At 39.7% G+C, this 25,434-nt stretch overlaps 1 protein-coding gene and 2 non-coding genes across 4 annotated transcripts in view; all 3 read right to left on the bottom strand.

Moving 5' to 3' along the window:
* Nucleotides 1–25,015, bottom strand: part of EIF3A (eukaryotic translation initiation factor 3 subunit A) — a 39,267-nt gene extending 14,252 nt beyond the window's left edge. For both annotated transcript variants that reach the window (XM_045068992.1, XM_045068993.1), the window contains exons 1-16: nt 24,800–25,015; nt 17,375–17,565; nt 17,055–17,191; nt 16,475–16,638; nt 14,328–14,527; nt 11,759–11,967; nt 9,965–10,136; nt 7,574–7,678; nt 7,099–7,197; nt 5,600–5,716; nt 5,153–5,338; nt 4,295–4,642; nt 3,769–3,873; nt 3,565–3,678; nt 1,805–1,927; nt 819–972 (exon numbers count right to left, since the gene is read on the bottom strand). In XM_045068992.1, coding sequence (XP_044924927.1) covers nt 819–972; nt 1,805–1,927; nt 3,565–3,678; nt 3,769–3,873; nt 4,295–4,642; nt 5,153–5,338; nt 5,600–5,716; nt 7,099–7,197; nt 7,574–7,678; nt 9,965–10,136; nt 11,759–11,967; nt 14,328–14,527; nt 16,475–16,638; nt 17,055–17,191; nt 17,375–17,565; nt 24,800–24,848 — 2,473 coding nt within the window. In that variant the 5' untranslated portion in view covers nt 24,849–25,015. The remainder of the gene's footprint in view (nt 1–818; nt 973–1,804; nt 1,928–3,564; nt 3,679–3,768; nt 3,874–4,294; nt 4,643–5,152; nt 5,339–5,599; nt 5,717–7,098; nt 7,198–7,573; nt 7,679–9,964; nt 10,137–11,758; nt 11,968–14,327; nt 14,528–16,474; nt 16,639–17,054; nt 17,192–17,374; nt 17,566–24,799) is intronic.
* LOC123388814 lies at nt 6,278–6,406 on the bottom strand. Its single transcript, XR_006603317.1, has one exon. It is a non-coding gene; the product is annotated as a small nucleolar RNA SNORA19 (small nucleolar RNA).
* LOC123388815 lies at nt 7,335–7,464 on the bottom strand. Its single transcript, XR_006603318.1, has one exon. It is a non-coding gene; the product is annotated as a small nucleolar RNA SNORA19 (small nucleolar RNA).
* Nucleotides 25,016–25,434: the final 419 nt, after the last annotated feature.

Below are 25,434 nucleotides of genomic sequence, written 5' to 3'. Positions count from 1 at the left end.
ATCAAGTAAAACAAATATTAATGCCATTCAACGTGAATAGTTTTGTAATGACCATGGAAATCCCTCCCCAACTCCTGAGCATCTGGATTTCCAGATAAAGAATCATTCAACAGATTTCATCTGCCACACGTTCCTCAATAAATGTTACAACTACATAAAATACAGGGATGATATTAAAAAGTGATACTGTTTTTTTTTTTAAGAAACACCAAAAATGTGGAAATAAGTTGGCAGAGGAAGTAACATCCTCGCCTATAACAAACTTCAGGCAACTAAAAGTCAGGCTCTAGTTAGGTGCAATGAAGAAGCCAATGATCTGGGACTCCTGGGTAGCTCAGTCAGTTAAGCATCTGCTTTAGCTCAGGTTATCATCTCAGGGTCCTAGGATCCAGTCCTGCATCCGGCCCCATGCTCAGCGGGGAGCCTGCTTCTCATTCTGCATCCTGCCCCCTGCTTGTGCATGCTCTCTCTCTCACAAATAAATAAAATTTTTTAAAAACGAAGCCAATGGTCCTGTTCCCTTGTTCCTTTGTTTCTGAATGTGACTACTACATTTAAATTTCCTTTTTTTAAAGGTGCTATTTATTTGAGAGCCACAGAGTGGGCACGACCAGGGGAGAGGCAGAGACAGAGGGAGAAGTCGACTCCCTGCTGAGCAGGGAGACCAACGTGGAACTTGATCCTAGGACCCTCTGATTATTACCTGAGCCAAAGCAAGATGCTTAACCTACTGAGCCACCAAGGCAACCTGAATATGACCGCTATAAACTGAGTATCAACCGTGCCTTATACTACCTCCAATCGTGGTCTATAGATACCTTTTAGCATTTGTTCTTCTGCCCTCCTCTGTTCCTCCTCTTCTTTTTCCCTGTGGTAGGTTATTCTGCGTTCTTCCTTACGTTGCCTTTTACGTTCTTCCAAGCGATTATGCCTTTCTTCTGCTAATCGTTCCTCAAACTGTTTAAGTTTTTCCTATTAACAGAACAGACACAAGAAAAACAAAACAAAAATCAAAAATTTTGAAGACCTATAAACTAGTTAAATTTGAAGTTTACTAAAGCACTACAAACTTCCTGAAACTGTAAGAAGCAACTTTCAAGTTATAAAAACTTCCAAACGGGGGTGCCTGGTGGCTCAGTCCATTGCGTATTTGATTCCTGGTCGAGAGTTTGAGCCCCACACTCTGCGCTAGGTATGGAGCCTGCCTGGGATTCTCTCTGCCCCCCACCTCCATAAATATGTAAGATCTTTAAAAATTTCCAAATGACTGTGGAGCTTTTTTCATGTCAATTTTTTTTTAATTTTTTCAATTTATTTATTTTCAGAAAAACAGTATTCATTATTTTTTCACCACACCCATTGCTCCATGCAATCCGTGCCCTCTATAATACCCACCACCTGGTACCCCAACCTCCCACCCCTCATGTCAAATTTTTTAAAATTTAAATTGTTGACAACTATTTTCTATACCTACTGGGTTTGCTTTTATGTGAAACAAACCAAAGGATTAAATTAGAATTTAAGAGCAGAACACTTCGATCTGCCTTTTTCCTTTCTAAATCAAATAGTAAACAAGCTTGTATCAAAAGCAAATTTTATCCAGTTCACTTTCACCTTCAGAAAAATTTGTTTATAGTGATGGCTGACTAATAGCCTATATTTTCAAGAACCTTTCTACTAAAATACTATTTGAATGATCACGACAGAAAGTCAAAACAGAATATACCACTGTGTTAAAGAAGAACCTTAAGGCAAAACTAAAAAGCTCATGAATAAATGTTCCCCAGAAATCAGTTAACTTCACCTCATAAACAGACTGTCGTGCGGCCTTGAGTCGCATTACAAATAAATCTCTGTCTTCAAGCATTCGTGACATTCGATTTTTATGTTCAAGAGCCTTTTCACGTTCTAGTTGCATGGTAGTAATCTGCAAGTACATAATACAAAGTTAAATTTCAAAGCAATCATTATCTGATTTATTTACTCTTAATTCTTCACAGATATTCTTGAAGAATGACAAGCAGCTCCTCTGCTCCATCCATCTTGCCATAAATACGGAAATGTTACTACATCTATGCCCAATGTCCCTAGGAAGGCAATCAGGGGCAGAGGATGGATGATGGGAGTTCTGGGAGCATCTGTAAGAAACTGTTTTTATTTAGGCCAAAAGTACTGCAAATTTTTATGAAAGCAAAACTGTAACATATACTGTAAAATACTTCAGAGATAACAAGCACTATGGTTTAATGATAAAAGATATTTTCTCCCTTAAAGAAAACTGGAGGTTAAGGCAGGGTGTTTTAAGGAGGCCTTTTCCTTTGCACTCCAAGGGGGAAAAGGAAGGCTTCAGGGCAAAGACTACAGCAGATCATCTCAAGTACTTTATTTGGTCTGCACTCTTATTTCCCTAATTTTACATATTACCACAAAATTCTAACTTGTGGGGCGCCTCAGTGGCTCAGTTGTTAAGCATCTGCCTTTGGCTCAGGTCATGATCCCGGGGTCCTGGGATCGAGCCCCACACTGGGAATCCCTGCTCAGCGGGGAGCCTGCTTCTCCCTCTCCCTCTCCCCGTGCTTGTGTTTCCTCTCTCACTGCCTCTCTGTCAAATAAATACAATCTTTAAAAAAAAAATTTTCTAGGGGCACCTGGGTGGCTCAGTTGGTTAAGCCGCTGCCTTTGGCTCAGGTCATGATCCCAGGGTCATGGGATCAAGTCCCGAGTCAGGCTCCTTGCTCAGTGGGGAGCCTGCTTCTCTCTATGCCTCTGCCTGCTTGTGCTCGCTTGCTCTCTCTCTCTCTCTCTGATAAATAAATAAATAAAATCTTAAAAAAAAAAAATCTAGCTTGTGAAGAAATGCAAGGCACTGGCAAACAAAGCTCAGAATGCAAATACTCCAATGCAACCAAAAGGCTGCATCCCCGACACCAGTCCCCACAGATGTGCTGTCTACAGTTACTTTTTATTTTTAACCAGAATGGGGCTGCAACAAGCATTCGCAAACCTTCTTTTGAATCATTAGGGTAAATATTACATATACTAACAAAACTACAGAACAAACCGCCTAGTCACAAAGAAGGAACTGCCATACATTATGTGGCTCTATTTATATAAAAAGTCTAAAAAATAGGCAAATATAGAGACAGAAAGGGGACTGCTGACTACAAGAGGCCAGGTGGAGGGGGAGGAAATGAGGAATGACTGCCGAAGCGTATGGAGCTTCTTTTGGGGTAAGTTTTAAAATTAAATGGCTATGCAATACTAAAAACCATGAACTGTACAGTTTAAATGTGAGAACTGTATGGCATGTGAATTATATGCCCATAAAGCTGCTTTTCTAGTGAACTTTTCAGCTGTCCTTTGTATTGTACAAGTTTCATTCTTAAAACTCTGTTGTGAAAATTTCTATCTGCCAACCCATCTGTTAGTACGCAGCCATTGAAGCACCATTCCTGGCTAAAGAACACAAAATAATCATGGTTTTGAAACCATGGCCCCGTTACTGGCAGAGGATTTAATTACAGTTTACAGCCTACAAATGTTACAGTTAAACAAAAACCTTACCCTTTCTTCTTCCTGTTGTTCCCACAGATCCATGTCTTTAATTCTCTGTTCTTCATAAGCACTCTTTATCAACGGGATTTCCTCCAAGCGCTTAGCTCTTTCAAAATAGTCAATCTGAATGACATGAAAACAAATGCAATTTAAAGGAAAATTTTCTGTTAACCTGGCACGTTAAGTTTATCAACAACCAGTTCTTCCACCTACCTTCTTCTCTTGATTTTTCAGGCGTTCCTGAAGTTCCTTCTTTTCTTTCTCCAGCTGTTCAACCTGTTTAGCCATGATGAAATCCGGATCCAACTCTTCGAGATCCTGAAAGTATTACAAATGCACAATCACTAAGAAGAATACAAGAAAAATGTATATGGAAAATGTGATTTTTCAAAAATCAAAAACCTAAATTACTTTCTATACAATGAGTAAATGCTCACATTGCGTAAACTTAAGTAATTTAAGAATGCTTTACAATAGTCTTATTTCCACTTCAATGAAGGGAAAACAACACGATCTTAACATCTATTTCTCGTTACTCTAAACTGCACATACCCAACTCCACTTTAACAAGGGTTAAAAACTGCAGAGCCATTAAAAACAAAATGTTTACTTCACCGATTAATGAATCAGCTGTACCAAAGGGAGTGAAAACCACCAGACAACCCAACGTAATCAATAAACAGTAAAGGACTATGCTTCTGAGATGTGGATTCAAGTTAAGAAGTAACGTGTTACATACTTCGATATCAATATCTTTGAAAGCTTTGGCACCCAGTTCTGTTTTCTTGATCTGCTCCAAACGCTCACGGACAGTTTTCTTTTTAATTTGTTCATGTTCCTGTAAGATGCGCTCCTTTTCCCTCTCCTTTGCTTCCTGTCGCAGCCTCTCTTCTTCCGCCTTCCGTACTTTCTGGAGCTCAGCTTCCCTCTGCTCCAGTTCTTCTTTCTCACGCTGAATATTCAGACTCTCCAGGCGCTCCTTCCTTTCCTCGATTGTCTGACGGCGAGCCAGAATACGCTGATGCTCTTTTCGTGAATTTTTAAGGTATGCAGTAACAGCCAACTGATGTTGTTCTTCTTTCTCTTGCTTTAAAGACAAATGCATTTTTAAAAATTCTTGTGTGACACACCATGACATTAGACATCATATAATTATTAAATAACCCTGGTGCATTACCCTCACGTGTCTGCATTTAAGAACAGGAGATGATGTTATTCAAGCTACTAGTTCCCAGCACCAGACTATGACCTATACAGTCTTATCAATAGGAGTGATGCAGCTAAAGAACCTTTATTTGCTAAGTCAAGTTTTCTCTGCACCCCATCTACTTTAAAGTGTGCAAGCCACAGGGACATGCTCACGGAGCACACAAAGAAGAACTTAAGCCGAGAGGAAAAGCCCAAGCACAGTACTTCCTATGGGTGTCGGTGGGGGTCATGTGTGTAACAGGTAGAATACCAAAACTAGCCAATACACCTGGAGAGGAAATATAGAATAAGCCCATTTTCTCAGACTCGTCTCAAACCTTTGTATGTAAGACATAGCATAAGGGCCCCTCAAAAATTCTGTAGATCATTTTCCCCCAAAGATACATACCAGTATATGAGCTGGCTTAATGACTTCAAGTGCCTTTGCAAGTACTGAGGACATCGCTGTCAGCTGATTTCTTATCTGTTCTGAAGGCATGCTTTGCAAATGAGGACCAATTGGAGCATCTTCTCGAGTAGCGTAATTCAAATCAGATCCAAAACTAAGTGTCCGAGAAGTGTGGTCAATACGAACCTTTGGAGAATCAAGTAACATCATCAATAGTTTCATCTATAAATAAGTATGAAATCATTCTAGAAATAAATAACTTTTGACAAAAAATTTCAACTGATCGTAAGGGGGAAAAAAATAAGAATGTTAATTAAATACAAAAGCCAGAAGATTCACTCAGTACAACTTTAAAATGGTGCCAGTGAACCAAAAGCTGAGAAACAAAGGGTATGTGTTTTTCAGTCCTTAAAAGTCTCCCACCTCTGTGTCCCTTCCGGCACATACCTGCAGGTCACAGTGCCTCGCTGCATCTACTATAGCCCGTTCCAGTTGGAAAGCATCAACAAAAGGAACCAGAGAGGTCAAACGAGAAAACTCAATGCTCTGATAAATTTGTGCCACCTGCATAAGAAACACAAGGTTAGTAACAACAGCTATCATTTATTCAGCATTTTTTTTTTAAAGATTTATTTGACAGAGGTATTTTTTTTATTTGACAGAGATACAGAGAGAAAGAGCACAAGTAGGCAGAGCGGCAGGCAGAGGGAGAGGGAGAAGCAGGTTCTCTACTGAGCAGGGAGCCAGATTCGGGGCTCGATCCCAGGACCCCGGGACCATGACCTGAAGCGAAAGCAGACGGTTAACCAAATGAACCACCCAGGCGCCCCTATTCAGTATTTTTTTGGTACAGTCTTACACAAGCCTGAGAGTAGAAATTATGCCCATTTCTCAGAGAAAAGAAACTGAAGCTTAGACTAAGTGTTAACACTACATTGCTGGAGCTGGAATTTCAATTCAAGGTTATAAATCCCAAATGCTATGCTTTGAGCCACCACACTGCACCATTCCTTGGAAGCCCAATCCTTCCAAATTCTAGTTTTATAAAACAGAAAGCCCTAAATCGCCTTTTATTTGTAGATAAAGACCGGCTACTTACCTAATTCACTTAAACACTTTCAATAAATTTGTCTGAAGGAGACTGGCAGCATTACAATTTAGTTATACTGCTAATTAACCTTCAACTATTTGTGTAGCACATAAGAAATAACACTGCTCTCCTATACAAGAGAAGCAGGCCAATGGAATGTGCACAAATACTGCAAGCCAATGTATTATAAAAGCCCCTCCCCGTGAAACAAATGAAGACAAAATAGGAACACTGAAGCCATATTATAAACCATAATCTTTAAACTTATTTAAGTCAAACTAAAATATGACAAAAGACTAACAGTAACTAGTATGAGAAACAGAAAAGGCTTTCCCAATCACTACTGGTAGGAGGGTTCATTAACAGAATCTTGTAGAGCTACTAAAGCTTAAATGTGTAAGCCCTGTAACTAATTCCACTTCCTAGATGATAGAAAGCCACAGAAATATGCAAAGATGTATATATGGAAATGTTCAATGCTGCAACATTTCCTAACAGCAAAAAAAACCCTAGAAATACAGACTTCCATCAACAGGGTCTAAATAAATAAATCACAGTAGTACCCTTTAGACAATGTAAAACCATGAAGGTATTAAAAGGAGTAAAATAAATTTACACTGATAATGAGGAAAAATGTACAAAGATGATATTCAACAATAAAGGAAAAAAAAGCAATTACAAATTACATAAAATAACTGCTTTTCAAATCAAACGGAAAGACTAGTTTTGGCAAGGCTGGAGTCTGGTGAAAGGTTAACTTTCTAGTGGTTCCTACATTTTTTACTGTTGTGATGAAAAAAACAACCGAGGGGAAAAATTACAGTTGTAAATAGAACGCTTGTTTACAACTGTTTACCTGCTGCAGAAGACGGAGTATGGTGTTGTTTTGCAGCTGTGGAACATACTGCTGCAACTCTGGCTCTTTTTCAGGCTGTTCCCGAACCCAATTTAGAACCTGTACAATCCAGTACATTAAAAAGAATTATATTTTCTAAGTAACACTCAAACATTTGTGAAACTTTTCTGGTTTTTTAAACATAAAAACATCGCACAGTGAGGGAAAATACACACATAATACGAAGCTATACTGAGGCTTGTCTGAAGGTGACTGACAGCAATGGCTAAATCAGTCATGCTGCTAATTTACCTCCAAAGGTTTATTTAGCACATCAGAAATATCTTTTTTCCTGATGTAAAGAAAAAAAGACAATGAAATGTGCACTGAATTCAAACGTATAGGACAATACTTGTCTCTTGATATAAAGAGAATCTGTAATAGCACAAGGGCCAGCTATATGATAGTATAACCAAACTAAAATACAAAGTCTTACCTTTGTGACTCTCTCACAGAGTTTTAGGGGGTTAAATTCTACTTCCAGCCAATTGTAAAGGTCCTTCACTTCAGGAACAACATACTGTAGTACGTTGAATCTGACCTATAATAAACAAAAGGTTTAATTTGCTGAAGGAAATTTTCCAACTAGATTTCCAACTGAACTGAGTAGAAGTAAGAAAAACAGGGGATTGGAAATCTGGAAAACATCTGAAAAATTGGCCTCAACTCTCTTTAAATTCATCAGAAGAACTCAAAGGAAAACTATGTTTGAGTCTCTAACCCCAAATTATACATCTACAGTTAAATGTCCCCCAAGAGTTTAGTAAGGATATAAAAACTCTAAATCAACATGATCAATAAAATATTTACGAAGACCACTCATGTGTACAAGCAAATTTATTACCACTAGTAAGTAAAATACCACACCTTACAAGTAACTGTATCACACAAAAATTACCTTAGCAACACTACCCATAATAGCCCCAAACTAGGGGGTAAAAAAAATTACATGTAAGATTTTTTTAAAAGATTATTTATTTGAGAGAGAGAGAAAGCATGAGCAGGGGGAGGGGCAAAGGTAAAAGCAGGTTCCCCACTGAGCAGGGAGCCAGAATCCAGGCTTGATCCCAGGTCCCTGAGATCATGACCTGAGCCAAAAGCAGACCCTGAGTCACCCAGGCGCTCCAGTAAGATGTTCTTATACAAAAATGATCAAAGAAAAAACAGCTACATGCAACATATGAGTAAGTCTTACAAATATAATGCTAATAAAAAGAATTTAACATATTCCATATATACAGAACTCAAATCTCATAAAAAGTACACAGGCAAACTAGTATTGGTGTTACAAATCAGGGTAGGCTATGGTGGGGGGAGCAGTGACTAGAAACCACCTTATGAGAATTTACCCAATTACATTTAGGATTTATATTCTTACATAGCACTAGAACTCAGCTAAGTATGCCACTGCATAACATTTCCTAAAAGGAGACAAAAAAGTGGCCTAATTTCATAGACCTCGAAACTGCCATAAGTACATCTTACCTTACACCTAAGCTATAACCTAGAATGCATAATGCATGTGGACCTTTATCCTTCATAAATTGGAACTGCCAACCAGCGACAGATTAACTGCAGGGGCACACCAAGACCTACAAGCACAGGAGTGTGTTCCCATACAGACCTACTTACTAGTCACAAGACTGAGGCAAACAGGGCCACCTGCGTGGCTCAATGGGTTAAAGCCTCTGCCTTCAGCTCAGGTCATGATCCCAGGGTCCTGGGATCAAGCCCTGCAACAGACTCTGCTCAGCGGGGATCCTGCTTGCCCTCCTCTCTCTGACTGCCTCTCTGCCTACTGTGATCTCTGTCAAATAAATAAAATAAAAATCCTTTAAAAAAAAAAGAGAGACTGAGGCAAACAATGGCAGATCCTATCCCCACACATAAACACTCTAGTCTATCCCCAATACAAAACACATGCATGACTAACGGTCCACATTTCTTGAATACTTCTCTTTATAAATGCCCTTATTACTGAAATTAGCTGTGATATAAGAATTCAAATAAAATTCTTCCAGCTCTAATTTTATTCCTATCAAAAAATTATTGGGGCACCTGGGTGGCTCAGTGGGTTAAGCCTCTGCCTTCGGCTCAGGTCATGATCTCAGGGTCCTGGGATCGAGCCCCACATCAGGGTCTCTGCTCAGCAGGGAGCCTGCTTCCTCCTCTCTCTCTGCCTGCCTCTCTGCCTACTTGTGATCTCTGTCTATCCAGTAAATAAAAAATTAAAAAAAATTTTAAAAAAAGAAATTATTCTAGGGGCATCTGGGTGGTTCCTGGGATCAAGCCATGGATCGGGCCCTCTGCTCAGTGGAAAGCCTCCTTTTCCCTCTCCCACTACCCCTGCTTTTATTTCCTCTCTCACTCTCTGTCAAATAAATAAACTCTTGAGGCACCTGGGTGGCTCAGTGCATTGAAGCCTCTGCCTTTGGCTCAGGTCATGATCCCAGGGTTCTGGGATGGAGCCCCACATCGGGCTCTCTGCTCAGCGGGGAGCCTGCTTCCTCCTCTCTCTGCTTGCCTCTCTGCCTACCTGTGATCTCGGTCTGTCAAAGAAATTAAATAAATAAATAAAGTCTCTTAAAAAAATTATTCTAGATTCGCCATTTAGCATCCCTTCCCCAAAGAGGAAATATGCTATGATAGACTCAGTCAGCTATTGTCCTGACATCGACCACTACCCTTCCTATAAAATTCTGAACTTATCTATGGGTACGATGAGGACCCAAACTAGACCATCCATCAGAACCATCTGCCATGAATTATAAAACCTGACCATAAAGTTTTCATTCTGAGCTGTAAGAATGCTCAAACTTATACCAACCATATCATTAATAAGGCCAATTCGTGTTGGTGGGGCTTGAAGACCTAGCAGTGTTGCAAGGCGACGTTGTTTCTCGACTATAATGCCGTCCATATCCAGAAGTCGAGCAATATCAGTACGCTCAGGAGTAATAGGGATAGAAAGAGTGGCCAAAAGGACTCTGGTAGACATTCTGGAAAAGAAAATTACAAATCTGTTAAATTTATGTTAACTGATTTAAAAAAAAAAACAAAAAAACACTTCTTAACTATCTGGCAAGACACGCGAGTGACAGAACACGTATACCATACTGGTGGACCATATTCATCTACGTTATTCATCAAAACATGAGATGAAGAGAAACGGACTGTGCTAAAACAAATACCTGGGAGAAGCAGACCTTCACCCACCCACTTACTACTGTCAATATTTGCCAGCTACAGAAAAAGACTCTGGGGGCGCCTGGGTGGCTCAGTCATTAACCACCTGCCTTCAGCTCAGGTCATGATCCCAGCTTTCTGGGATCAAGCCCCACACTGGGCTCCCTGCTCAACGGGAAGCCTGCTTCTCCCTCTCCCACTCCCCCTGCTTGTGTTCCCTCCCTCATTGTCTCTGTCAAATAAATAAATAAAATCTTTAAAAAAAAAAAAAAAAAAAAGACTGGGTTTAAAATGTAGGTGGGGCGCCTGGGTGGCTCAGTGGGTTGAGCCACTGCCTTCGGCTCGGTTCATGATCTCAGGGTCCTGGGATCGAGTCCCACATCGGGCTCTCTGCTCAGCAGGGAGCCTGCATCCTCCTCTCTCTCTCTGAATGCCTCTCTGCCTACTTGTGATCTCTCTCTGTCAAATAAATAAATAAAATCTTAAAAAAAAAAAAATTTAAAAAAAAAATAAAATAAAATGTAGGTGAACATGACTGGGGGCTGTGTGGTCGAGCAAGGACTCATGGTGGGGCTAAATCTTAGCTTCCTTAGAACACAAGAGGGAAGTCAGGTTGAATTCAGAGCAATATAGTAGATTAAGGATAGTGGGCTCTGGAGCCCAAGGGTCAAGGGTTAGAATATCAGCCTCACCAGTTTTAAGACTGGAACCTAAGGCAAGATACTTAATTTTCTGAGTCAGGAGGCTACTGTGAAGATTAAGCAAATAATTTATGTAGAGTTAAATAGCCTAATGTTTATTATTATAATACTATTATGATCGCACTTTCTAAAGGGATATTCTGTACAGAGGTACCTTAAGGTACCTCTTAAAAAAAAAACAAACATGATGGAAAAAAAATAGGCTGCATGTACTGTTGAAAAAAAATAAAGTGGCCTTTAGACTGCTAGGTTATAGACCCCTTTTCTATATTCGAACACACAATCAGTTTTATTTTATAATGGAGAAAAAGTGACCTCATGGCAGCATTTATTTTAATTTTTTATTTTATCCTATGACTAGACTTTAAATACCCTATATGGATAGAAAGCTCATATCTTAACACTGTCTTTCCTAATATTCTATTTTCTCAAGTCAGGTTTACAGCAGAGTTGTTATCAGACAAAAGACAGTTACTTGAAGACCAAGAATTCTACCAGAGAACAACCATGCCTGGAGACACTTCTGATCTTGAGCAGTGTACGCATCATACCGACACCCAGTGGGTATACTAGGGATGCTGCCAAACATCCTAAGGGCAGTCCCCATGACAATAAATTATCCAGCTCCAAATGTCAATGATGCAGAGGCTGAGAAACCCTAACCTGGAACCATGCCATTTAGTAGGAGGTGTTTATTTCATAATTCCAGTACTATTTGACTGTAACACTCTTACCTTTGCATCTCTTCTTGTGTAAGATTCTTTCTCATTTCTCTGGATAGATGGTAAAGACGATGGAGAGTAGATGCATGAAAAAGAGCATTTCCAGATTTCCAAAACACAGTTGAGACTTTATTATAATAATTTGCCATCAACTGAGGTTTAGGTGGTTTTTTAGACAAGGTGAACAGTCCATGAATATCTTCCACAGCTTTGAATGCTTCCTAAAATTAGTAGTATAAATTAGCCACTGCATTCTAAACAAACAAATCCAATTCAAATCTCCTCTTTATGAAATCAAAACACAAAATACTGAATTACAAAAAGTAGAAAGTAAACCTTTATGTGTGGTTCCTTTTATTCACCTTTAATTTAGTATCTGATATATTCCAGAAAACTGCCTTATCACAAAAATACTAAATCCTTAAACTTCTTCAAATTAGAAGAGACTTAGGGAAAAAAAGGGGGAGGGGCATTGCCTTTCAGCCACAACACGACACTCCACTCAGTCCACTTCAAGATGCTAATGAACTTCAGCACTGGTGCTCATAACCTTTTAAAGTAGATAAGGTATATCTGAACATGTGCCAACTAATATAAACAGAACAGAGGCCGTTGCTTTCTTTGTCCCTTTCTTGGCAGCAAGGGTGAATTTTAAGAAGATGCCAATTATCTGCAAGGATATATATCTGCCCCACAGAGAATTTTTTAAAATTCAATTTTATTAGTCTTTCTACCAACCAGCCCCAGCCTGAAGCCTGACTTAACTAGATTAGCTAACAACTATCTTGACAACTTTGTCAACTGTGCTTTAATTTGCAAAAGTTATTTTTAAATTCTATTGACTGTCTTGAAAATGTTTCAAAATATACTTTAAAAAATGTTATTATATGCTTACAAATTTTTCCATGACAGATCATTTTATTGATTAAATATCATCCTTCTGAGAGAAAACAGATCAAGAATTTTTTTTTTTAAAGATTTTATTTGTTTATATGACAGATAAGTAGGCAGAGAGGGGGGGAAGCAGGTACCCTGCTGAGCAGAGAGCCGGATTGGGGGGGGGGGGCAGGTCTCAATCCCAGGACCCTGAGATCATGACCTGAACCAAAGGCCGAGGCTTAACCCACTGAGCCCCCAGACGCCCCAGATCAATGGATTCTTAAGGATAAGGGTGGAGTCAGTTGCAAAGGGGCACAAGGGAGTTTTGAGGACATGTTTTACATCCTGATTACAGTGATGACTATTTTTCAATTTTCAGGGTGAGTTTTGCGGAATGTCAATTACACTTTAACAAATGTGACAAAGATTTTTTTAAGTGCATCACTATACTACTTCGAAAAATGTGTAAGAAAAAATCTGGAAGGACATAAAGTACAATATAGAGGTTATTTCTGAGTAATAAGATAAGGGGTGAATAGTTTCTCCTTTCTACTTATCCACTTGTTCTAATAATGAGCATGTTTGTCTTCTATAGAACATCTTTTTCATTATTTCATCAGGCAGTGTTCTAAGGGTGACCCTACAGAAAGGAAAATATTTTGGAGAGCAGATCCTAGTTTCAATTGGCAGAAAAACTACCAATCTTTTTTCTCTGCCATTTCTTTCTTTTTTTTTTTTTTAAAGATTTTATTTATTTATTTGACAGAGAGAAATCACAAGTAGATGGAGAGGCAGGCAGAGAGAGAGAGAGGGAAGCAGGCTCCCTGCTGAGCAGAGAGCCCGACGTGGGACTTGATCCCAGGACCCTGAGATCATGACCCGAGCCGAAGGCAGTGGCTTAACCCACTGAGCCACCCAGGCGCCCCTTTTCTCTGTAATTTCAATTAGATTTTTTCTTTGGTCAAATATTTGAAAGCTTCCAACAGGTCTACAAAATCATGTGAAAGTATCTTTGTGGAATTCTTAACATAAAAAGCCCAAGTAGTTGACAAGTCTCCCAAAACCACCGAGATTTCCAATGTAGGCTCTCCCCACAGATACACTAAGCCAAAGCAACACTAAGAAATCTAGGAGACCATCTACTATAGTGTTTCTCCAACATCCACAGTAAAGGGACAAATTGTTTTTTTAAAGCTTCCAACCTACTACGGCCAATATTTTTATAAATACAGCTAAATTATTACAAAAATAAATTGAAAAGACAAGCTTAGTTTTCCTAAACAGAGTAAACAAACATACATGAAATTACCATGAAACTGCTACCAAAAACAAAACAAAAAACCCCACCCTTAATAAATGTATATTCCCCTCTGTAATTATTTCATCCTAGAGCAGTATATAGTTCGCAGACAGGCACTGAACTTTGAGCAGCAATGAGAATATACTGTTTTATATGGAAAGCTACCTGGTCCAAGAGATTACCTGATTTGGCTCTGATTTCACAGCAGTCAACTAGAACCCATATCCTGAGACTGCCTGTCCAGAACTCTTGGTTATCCACTAGACAATCTTAAATTTCTCAATTATCTACTGAAATTAACCAGTAAGTATCAAGATGAAGATACTCATTTACTCACAAGGGGGAAAAAAAGTAATATGGGTTATTATGACTACAAAAGACAGCAAACAGTTCAAAACATACCTGCCATAATTCCATACTGATAGCACTGTCCAACTGAACAAGCCTGGTTTCCAAATGCATGGACTGGCTCTCTGGATTATTAAGATTGATTGCTGTACTCTGGTTATGGTGACGTTGAATCTGTGACAAGTGCATTCTCAAATTGTCACACAGCTTACGGAATTCCGCCTTACGGGTGTATTGGAGGCAGAATTTGAAAGCTACAAGCATAATTGTAAGATATGTCAAGTACTTTCCACCATCACCAAGTATCTGAATTAGTTTTATTTCGAATATTAAAATCAGTTATTTTAACAAGATTTTATCAAACTTATTATCAGTCTTCAGAAATCATAAGTCAATGGTCACTTCATTTCATGTCCTGACCATCTTTTGGACATAGTCCTGGCCTAGAACTAGAACTTGGTTCTGGTGTTCTAGAAGAGTTTACAAACGGGAAGCCATTGAAATTAAAGTGTAGAAGGGACTCACCTTTCCAAGATCTACCACTTCAAATCCTAAAGGAACAAAAAATTCTAGCCTGAAATATAAAAAGTCTTGCTATCAACAAACTGCAGGCTTATGGTAACCTGATTCAACTGTGTACATAGATGTGTACCTTAACTATTTGCTGTACTAAAATAAATTTCTACCATCATATATGCAATAACAACTGTTTCAGAATTTCTTTGCTCTTAAAAAAAAAGAGATTTCTATTTCAATAGGCCCAAAACAAAGGGATGCAGCTTAACTTCAAGTTAACATTTGTATCAACAATTATCAAAAACCCCAAATGTTCTTATGTTAAATAAAAATTCACATATGCTAGCCATGTAAGCAAAACAGAACACAGGTTCTAATACTAACAGTAAAATATTCTTTTTTTTTTTTTTTTTTAAAGATTTATTTATTTATTTATTTGACAGAGAGAAATCACAAGTAGATGGAGAGGCAGGCAGAGAGAGAGAGAGAGAGGGAAGCAGGCTCCCCGCCGAGCAGAGAGCCCGATGCGGGACTCGATCCCAGGACCCTGAGATCATGACCTGAGCCGAAGGCAGCGGCTTAACCCACTGAGCCACCCAGGCGCCCGTAACAGTAAAATATTCTTAAAGTTACTTACAACTTGAATAAACAAATGCCAATTGTCCCCAAATTGCAAAGAATGGCAATACAAGGTTGTACTAAGGGCAAAGTAAGAAAAAGCCAAAGCTACTCTCAAATCACGCATATTCCATTTATATATAGTTAAAAAGCTGCATTAACAGCAAGTGACAATAAGGAAAAGATACAAAATCAAGAAAACAGACTTCATATAGTTCAAGATTCAAAGTACAGTTAATCCTTAAACAAGGGTTTGAACTACATAGGTACATGAACACATGTAGATTTTTTGGTATAGTTCCATAAATTTATTTTCTCTTCCTTATGATTTTAACACTTTCTTTTCCCTAGCTTCCTGTTTTAAGAATCCAGTATATAACATATATAACCTACAAAATACGTGTTTTATCAACTGTTTATGTTACTGATAAGGCTTCTGATTAACAAGCCAGTGGTAGCTAAGGTTCTGGGTCGTCAAGTCGCAGGCGGATTTTCAATAGTGCAGGAGTGGGGGAAAAGGGGTATGTTTGCCAGCACCTCTAACAACCCACCCCTCTAGCTGTTCAAGCACTATCTGTATATGCTGGGTAACAACTGGATACTTTTTATGACTATCCTGACTCGTCAAAATCACTTAGTTCTATATTCAGTGATACTGTTTAAGAAAATAAAACTATGCATTTTTCAAGGAATCCTAGAAGTCCAAAGTTTAAGAAGACCTTAGAAATCCATGGCATGGTTGAGAATATAAACAGTGAAATCAAAAGAAGAACTCAAGTTTATCGGAAAGCAATCAAAAAAGTTCCATTATGGTTTTAGTCACCTGTAAAGTCCCAAAATGACTTTGTCTTTCAAATAGTCATGAAGTGGATTTCATACAGAATTACCCTAACAAGTAAAACAAATTTCTTATAGTCACTTGTTTAATATTTAAATGAACACCAATCATCTTTCAATAAGAATAAAAACTATAAAATAAGTACTGTGGAGACAATCAGGTTAACTCTGTCCATCTTTTGCAAAATATTTTCCTTAAAGTCAACTTTTCAAATCAGTTTTCATCTTACCTTGTTGGGCAATATCATGGTAGAGACGCTCTACTCTAGAATTGTTTCGAAGAAGGTCCAAACACTGTCTATAGGATTCCCAAAGGAACTTCACCCATGGAGTTAAAAGCAGTCTGTCAGTACGATCCTGAGTGTCTTCACCACTTACAGCACTTAAGAGAACACTAAAAAAAAACAAAAAAAAAAAAACAAAAAACAAAAAACAAAAAACGCATTTAAAAAGTTGAAAGCATTTTCGACATGATTTCCTACTTTGTTCCATGATTAAAAAACCAAAACCAACAACGGTCAATATAAAAAAGTGCAAATTCTTCCTGCAACTCTGGATGCACTGTAAAGCTGTCACGCATCCAAGTATCTGAATCCCCAACACATATTACAACCATTGAAATCAGTATCTGCCTCTATCTGAAGATTTACCAGTCTTACAAATTTCGAATAGTATAGTTTTGTTACTATACATTTAGAATTCCGAAGATAAACATTCTTTCTAATGAAAATCTACACCTCAAATGAGGATGATGGAGACACATGTGAGGAAAAACTGAGGAAAATGTTATCAGCAACTGAACCTCCATACCTCTCAGGGGTTTGAATATTATCCAGATCTTCGATGTCCAGGACCATCTGCTGAGATTCTTCTTTAGCTGCTTCAGTTTTCTCCTCTGCCAACTTCAAATAAGCCCTAACAACATCCTCTAGAGATTTGATGTTCACCTAACCAAAGAGAGAGAGAGAAAGAGAGAAAGGAGCCTTAAAACACTTTTTCAACAAACCATGAAATATTTTAAGAGCTAATTTTAGGATATAAAACGTACTATATATACTCTGGAAAGTAAATGCCTCTGAAAGTTACTAAAAGCACTTACTAAAAAATATAAAACCCAGCTCGCTTCATACCTGTTGACAAATGTTCTTATACTGGTATAATCCCTCTTTAGCCAAATGGCTCTTGCGAAGATCCACACAAAGTTCCAAGTATTTCAACATAATCGGCTCGTGTATCTTTTGCCATGTTCTGTGTTTCTTACTTTTCATAACATCATAAAGAACATCCAAAGCAGGCTGCTTTTTGCCAACCTCAAGAAATTCTGGAAAAATAATTCAGGAAAATCAAAGTTCATTATGTATACTATACAGAAGTCTAAATCTTGCTTAAATTGGCTATTTTAATTTCTGAAGTCACTACCATCTCTTTTTAGATCACGTTTATTTTTGACATCTAGAGCTATGCCAAAATTCTGAGTTAAAACAATGAAAAACTGGTACGATCTCAAAATATGGTCTACAGATAAAACTGGATTTCACTCAATTACATTGTACCAAATGTGTTTTAAGTTCCAGAAATTGAAGTCATGAGGGGAAAAAAATCTCTCCCCAGCAAACACCATAAACTCAAGTGTATCTTCAGTCACAGTGATCTGGCTGAGGAAATTTTTACTAGTTCATGCTAAGACTCCAGGTAGAAAAATCATTAGATTGGCAATTTGACAGTCAATTAGATTGACTCTGTTCCCTTTAAGATCAACTGACTGTTTATGTGGGCCTGCTTTTAGATTCTCTATTCTGATCACTCTCTATTCCAGCATTTTTCGTCTTTTGCTAATACCTCACCGTCTTGATTACTATGGTCTTCAAACCAAGTAGTATGAGTACTCCAACTTTGTTCTTCAGTATTGTTGGGCCTACTAAGTCTTTTACCTTTCCATATAAACTCAGAGTTAGTTTGTTAGTATCTATAAAATTAGCTCACTGGAATTTTCATTCAAATTTTTTATTTGATTTTGAATCTACATATCAAATTTGGAAGAACTGACAATTTAACAACATTTAGTCTTCCAATCTACAAAATAGCTCTCCACTTATTTTTCCAGTGTAAACATGAAAAAAAATATATTAAGATAAACCCGAAATTAGGGGGACATTCCACAAAATACTTGACCAGTACTCCTCAAACTTATCAAGGTTATCAACAAGGAAAATCTAAGGAACTGTCATAACAAGGGGAGGTGTCTAAGGAGATTTGACAATTAAATGTAATATGGTATCCTAGAAGTGATCCTGGAATTCAAAAAAGGACACAAGAAAAAGCTAGAGAAATGTGAAGGAAGTATAGACTTTTGTTAACAATGTATCAGTACTGGTTCATTACTTGTAACAAATATAACAAAATGATATACAATATCAATAGGCTTGGTTTATATGGAAACACCCTATTATTTTTGTAAAAATAAGTCTTGAACTTCTAAAATTAAGTTTATTTAAAAAAAATAGGGGTGCCTCGGTGGCTCACTTAGTTGGGCACTGGCCGTTGGTTCAGGTCATGATCCCAGGGTCCTGGGATGGGGCCCCTTATCAGGCTCTTTGCTCAGCCAGGAGCCTGCTTTTCTCTCTCTCTCTCTGAAATAATTAAATAAAATCTTTTTTTAAAAGTTTATTAAAAAACAAAGTTTATTTTTAAGACAAAAAATTTTAGAATGCATAGCAAAAAAAAATTATATACTTATGAATTTACTACCACCTAAACCTGTCTGCATATGGCAGTATTTCAAAATCCAGGTTTTATGTATACAGCTCATTTTGAAATTCAGTCAAAGCAAAGACTCCTCCATCACATTCCTTTTTTTTTAAAATATTTTATTTATTTGACAGAGAGACAGAAAGCACAAGTAGGTAGAGCAGCAGGCAGAAGTAAAGGGAGAAGCAGGCTCTCCAAGCAGGGAGCTTGATGTGGAACTCGATCCCAGAACCCTGGGATCACTCCTGAGCCAAAGGCAGCCACTTAACCGACTGGGCCACCCAGGCACCCTCCAACCCGTTATTTCTGACAAAGGTTAAAATTTAACCTATTTTTTTCTCATCTTTTATTTTCCTATGCATAAAACTCAGTAAATGGATGGCGGGGGAGCAATCTAACCTAAGTCATCTCCTTATGTCCAACTTAAAAATCAGTAACTGCCAAACTGCACACAAAAAAAATCTTTCCACCAACATTTGGAAAGTAATTTGGGGAACCAAAACACTAGTTTACACCATTTTTAAAAAAGGTCTTAAACACTACATTTCCACTGTTAAAAAACCATTCTTTTCGGGGCACCTGGGTGGCTCAGTTTGTTAAGCGACTGCCTTCAGCTCAGGTCATGATCCCAGGGTCCTGGAATCTAGCCCCCCACCTTGGGCTCCCTGCTCAGCGGGAAGCCAGTTTCTCCCTCTGACACTCCCCATTCTGTGCTCTCCTGCTCTGTCAAATAAATAAAATCTTTAAAAAAAAAAAAAATCGGGGGACCTGGGGGCTCAGTGGGTTAAGCCTCTGCTTTCAGCTCAGGTCATGATCTGAGGGTCCTCAGATCAAGCCCTGCATCAGACTCTCTGCCTGCCTCTTTGACTACTTGTGATCTGTCAAGTTAAAAAAAAAAAAAAATCTTTAAAAAAAAATCACTATTTTCCTTATAAGGAAAAAATCTTTAACAAAGAATTATTTTCTTTTTTTTTTTTTTTAAAGATTTTATTTATTTATTTGACAGGCAGAGATCACAAGCAGGCAGAGAGGCAGATAGAGAGAGGGGGGGGAGGCAGGCTTCCCGCTGAGCAGAGAGCCCGATGCGGGGCTCGATCCCAGGACTCCAGGACCATGACCTAGGCCGAAGGCAGAGGCTTTAACCCACTGAGCCACCCAGGCGCCCCAACAAAGAATTATTTTCAAGAGTTAACACCATACAACATTATAAACCATGTAACTGTGCTAGGAAGACAACATGAAGAAATGTCCCTTAACTGGGAGTTTTACTAGATCTACAGATTTAGTAATTCTCTATTATTTCTTCTCCCAACTATCCCATCTTTCAGGAATGTTGCTTCTGAACATTCCTTCCAGCAGGACAACTACAAACAAAACTCCAACTCTGGTATATTAACAAGTTTGCAATGAGATAAATCACAAAATACACAAAAATAAGTATCTTTACTCAGTAACATGTCACCCCATATTATACCAAATCATATTTTTTTTAAAGATTTCATTTACTTATTTGACAGAGAGATCACAAGTAGGCAGAGCCCCAGGCAGAGAGAGGGGGGGAAGTAGGCCCCCTGCTGAGCAGAGAGCCTGATGCAGGCCTCAATCCCAGAAGGCGAAGGCAGAGGCTTAACCCACTGAGTCACCCAGGTGCCCCTCAAATCATATTCTTCATATGCAAATGAAAACAAACCCTTCCACAATAATTCAAGTCAATGTCAACATTAATCCTGGCAGAATGGCGAAAAGTCCATTTTCATTGGAGTCCATTTTATCACAAAAACAAAAACAAAAAACCCAAAACCAAAAAACACCTAAGAGGGAACAAAATGTAATACAACTAGATACTTTGTTAGAATAATAAGCCTTTCCTGGTCTAAGGGGAGGACCTGCCTATCTTCTTCCTGAAGCATACCTATGCAAGGTTATTTTGTAAAATCCAACAGTACCTCAGGTGTTTTTAACAACTATTTAACAGAAAAGGTTTCTATCAGCCAAAAATTTGGAAGCAAATGTTTTTAGATAAATTTATCATTCACGTTATAAATACCACAGCAGCAGCACCCAAAACAATCCACTGTATCCAATTCCCAGTCTTACACTGAGGATTTAGATCTTTTAGTATTCTATATAAACACTTGTCAAAATGCTAATAACACAGAACAGGCACAAAGAGTTAAAGTTGAGAGCTGACCGCAGCATGGTGATGACAAAATAATAAACTGTCTAAAAATAATTCACCTACCCAATCTCTTATTTTTAAATAGGGGAGTGTGATTTTTTTAATCTTGTTTATGGACAGAGGCAAAATTAATTTTCTTTTTTTTTTAAGATTTTATTTATTTATTTGTCGGAGAAAGAGAGAGCATGAGCACAAGCAGAGGGAATGGCAGACATAGGGAGAAGCTGGCTCCCCTCCAGGCAAGGAGCCAGATGCAGGACTGGATCCCAGGACCCCAGGATCATAACACAAGCAGAAGGCAAACGCTTAACCAACTGAGCCACCCAGACATCCCTAAAAGTAATCTTCACTTCCTAAACAGCCAATCAAAATTTATGATTCCAAGTTCCACTCTCAAACTCTGAACAACAGGTTTAAAGAAACCAAAGCAAATGCACTAAAAAATATTTTTTAGGACCACCAACACCAAGAAAAAAAAAAAAAAAAAAAAAAAACATGGATACCAAGCAAAGATGTTTTTTAAGGAAAAAAAATGGAATGGGAACAGATACCATGATAATCCATGAGGGGTGAGTTCCAGTCTTTACCCTAATTTACATACTGGGAGAATTTAGTTCCTCTTAATTATCTAATAAGGAAAAAGAAAGTTTTTAAGGCTAGAAATACCACACACTAAAGGACCTATTACAGTGTTTTTAAAAATGTTCACTTCCCTCATATTCTTGAAATAAAGATTAAAATCTGGAATTATGAACTAATACTCAGAGGATAGGCATTCTGAGCTTACCTTTCAGACACAAGGACAAACTGTATCTATCCTAAAAGATAAAGTTTAGGTCAGCCCTTCAATATTACTAGTTGATTTGTGCTACAGACGAGGACAAGCTACAACGTTACACAATTTGTGGGTTTAATGACAACTTTATAAATCACTGGTAGAATCTAAACTAAAAGGCTGTTACAAGATCAGAAACAATTAATTCCATACTACTGACAACATAATCTGGAAAAGGGGCTTTCTCCAAATGATTCTGGTGCATGAATTTCTTTCCTGTAACTGCTAGGCCAAGTTCTCACCTTCCCAAATGATTACTATTATTGTTTCCAAAAATACTGTTCTGAATTACAAACTCAGAGTAACCTGAACTATTCTAAACTTATTCACATTTTATTAAAATAAAATGGATTAGTTCTGAATGTTTGAGGCCACAAATGTTACAGATAAAACACATACATAAAATGAGATTCTCTCCATCAAATGAAATGTGCTTTGATAATCCTACTTTTGTTAAGTTTTGTAAGCAGTGCCATGTGCCATCCACATTCTGCTCACTTTAACACTTTCAGACAGCAGCTCTCATTCACAAGATCAAAGGTACAGAAGGTACTACTTGAAAGCTAAGGCCTCTACTACAGAAACATCCAACCTACCTCTTAAAAGACTGCAGCAAGGAGACAGTACAGCCTTATAAAACCCTACACAAAATTAACCCCCCCCCGGGGTGTCCCTTCACCTTCTTGCTCATCTTGCCTACTTTAATTTCAGATGCTTTCCCCAACTTTCCTTCACGAATCAAATCTATTTCAACTTAGAAAACATATAAAAGTATTTATGATTTGCTACACATTGGAGAACCCTTCTAATTAAAAAAAATCAGTGAAAACACTAAGCTCATATTTAGATACAGAAGGGAGGAGTAATGAAAGAAACAAGGCCTGAACACAACAAATGTGTAATATTTAGGCCATCAAGACTACAGCGCTTCAAACTATTAGCATAGGAAAACGCCTGTCGGTAAACCAACTGACTGTGAAACAGATCTACAATAGCAATTAGAACAGTAACTGAATCCCAGTCATTCTGTATACCATAATATAATTCTAAGTTTTTAAACATAGGAAAAAATTCTAACGTTGCTACAGTTCATTTTATAGTGATAAATTTCCATTTCAATCTATTTTCTTTTCTGGAAATTAACATCCTTGGGCGCCTGGGTAGCTCAGTGGCTGGGTGTCTGCCTTCAGCTCAGGTCATGATCCTGGGGTCCTGGCATTCCGACTCCCTGCCCAGCGGGGAGTCTGCTCCTCCCTCTCCCTCTGATCCTCCCCCACCCCTTCCTGCATACTCTTTCTCTTACATAAATAAAATCTTAGGAAAGAAAAAAAAAAAGAAGTTAACATTCTTAATTCTTGCCTGTTCTATTAGATCACTGGTTAAAATGAGCAGTCATCAGATCTAAGTTGTGGTTTTAACTGATTTTTTTAAACAATTACTGTACTCTATTCCCAAGAATGTGGAATTATATCCCACACTCTTACCAACCCTCCAAATTGTTACTTTTAAAATAACAAGGATGCGACAAACACACCTTTAGTCCTGACAAGTTATCAGCAGTATTAATTTTATGTATTGACTGAAATTGAACTTTTCATAAGAGGAATTTTCAAACAAGCTAACAAAACAAGCTCCATAAACATAAAACTCTTAACAGGCGCGGTATGTCCACCTACAACACGGATAAGACCCAAAAAACTGTTTTGGTAAAGAAAGGGTGAAAATAAGAGCCATGAACGCCCTACACACTTAGAAATTGCTGGGCTTAAAAAACACTAAACGATAAAGTTTTTTAAAAACCAGAGCAATGCATAATACATTTGCACCCCAAAAATGCCAACGTAATAAATGCCTCTTGAATACACCAGCACACGCACAAGTTTTCCTGAAGAGGGCCCGTGGCTTAAGTACACCTAGAAATAAAAAATCGCAGGCAGTAGCGCTGTGGCGAAAAAACGCCTGATCTGAAAGTCTAGAGACCTTGGTTCTAGTCTCCTGGCTCAACAACTAACTCCGAGTGACCTTGGGTAAACACTCTCTCTAGGCCTCATTTCGTTATCTTTAAGCGAGAAACTGAAGTCCCTCTTTTACAGAATTAACTCTGTTCCAACTTCATGTGATCAGGAATGGACTTTGGGGCTGCCAATAATCAATGCCAGAAAAAAACAGGTTAACAGGTTAAACGGGTCAGAGCCCCCGAGGTGGAGATACAGTGACTTGGAAAAAGGGTAAGTGGACCCTGACCCAGCAAAGGCCGGCGCTGGATTTGGGGGGCGGAGGTGTCTGCAGGAGGGCCGGAGGTGGGACTGCCCGGCTCCCGGCGCCCGCAGGAGGTGGAGTCGAGGTTCTCGCGTGCATTGTCCCCGGGAGGGAGCCATGTTTCTTCCTCCCCGGCACTCCCAGATGGCGGCTGGGGGCGCGGGGCCTAAGCAACCGAAAGCCCGGCGACCTGGGGCTCCGGGCGGAGGCGGACAAGGGGGGTAAGGAACTCGGGCCCCGGAAACCTGTCTCCCGGACCGCGGCCCCCGGGACCCACCAGGAGGGGGCGGGGGGATGGAAGGGCCCCCAAAGCGACGGTTCCCAGCCCCGCACCTCCCACCCGCTCCGGTCGGTCGGAGCGAGAAGGGAAGCCATGCCCACCCACGGACCCGAGCGGCGGCGGGCAGGTCGCATACGGCCACCTCTCCCGCCTCAGCCGGGCAGCGGAGCAGCGAGAAGCAGGCCGGGGCTCCTCGACCTCCGAGGCCTCGGGCCGACCCAGCCCGGCGCACCCCGATCCCCTACCCTACTCACCGTTGGCGCGTTTGAGGGCATTTTCCGGCCTCTGAAAATAGGCCGGCATCTTGGCGGCAGGCTCAGCTCACCCGGCGTCAGCGAACTCCTTAGTGGCCCGGGCCGGGAGAGGAGACGAAGGGGAACCAGCGCGAGGTTCCACGCGCCTCGCCAGCAGTCGCCCGCGCCCAGCCGGCCAGAGACGGAAAGGAAGGAGCCACGTGACCCCCGCACGGCGGCGCCGCCACCGCCCAGGCCCCGGATGTAGGGGAGCGGGTGCGGGGGGGTGGAGCGGTCCTCCGCGCGCAGGCGCACTGCTCTCGCGCGCGCCGGCTGACGTGGCGGCTGCGGCCATCCTGCTCGCGCGCCGCTTCCCCCTCCCGCCTCGTCGGGGAGAAGCTGTGGGAGCAGGTTCTCCGGCCTCTTTCTCCTTGAGGGAGAATGGGGGTGAGAAAGGTGATACTTGTGTCAGAGTCTCAGCCTGGCGAGAAAGAAGGCGTGTGCACAGATTTTTGGACGCGCTTTGTGCGGAGTCATGCAAAGTTCCAGTCAGGTCCCGTTCGCCCAAGGAACGGTCTGTCGCCGCTGAATGAAAATGCCGGCTGTATTGCTTTATCGGACATGCGCTGAGCAGCCGTCGCCAGGCCCGCGCTGCC

The sequence above is a fragment of the Mustela putorius genome, unplaced genomic scaffold (assembly GCF_011764305.1).
Source record: "Mustela putorius furo isolate JIRA1106 unplaced genomic scaffold, ASM1176430v1.1 tig00003909_pilon_pilon_pilon, whole genome shotgun sequence".
NCBI classification, from domain to species: Eukaryota; Metazoa; Chordata; class Mammalia; order Carnivora; family Mustelidae; genus Mustela; species Mustela putorius.
The sequence above is the reverse complement of the archived record's forward strand: the minus strand, read 5'-3'. Positions and strand labels throughout refer to the sequence as shown.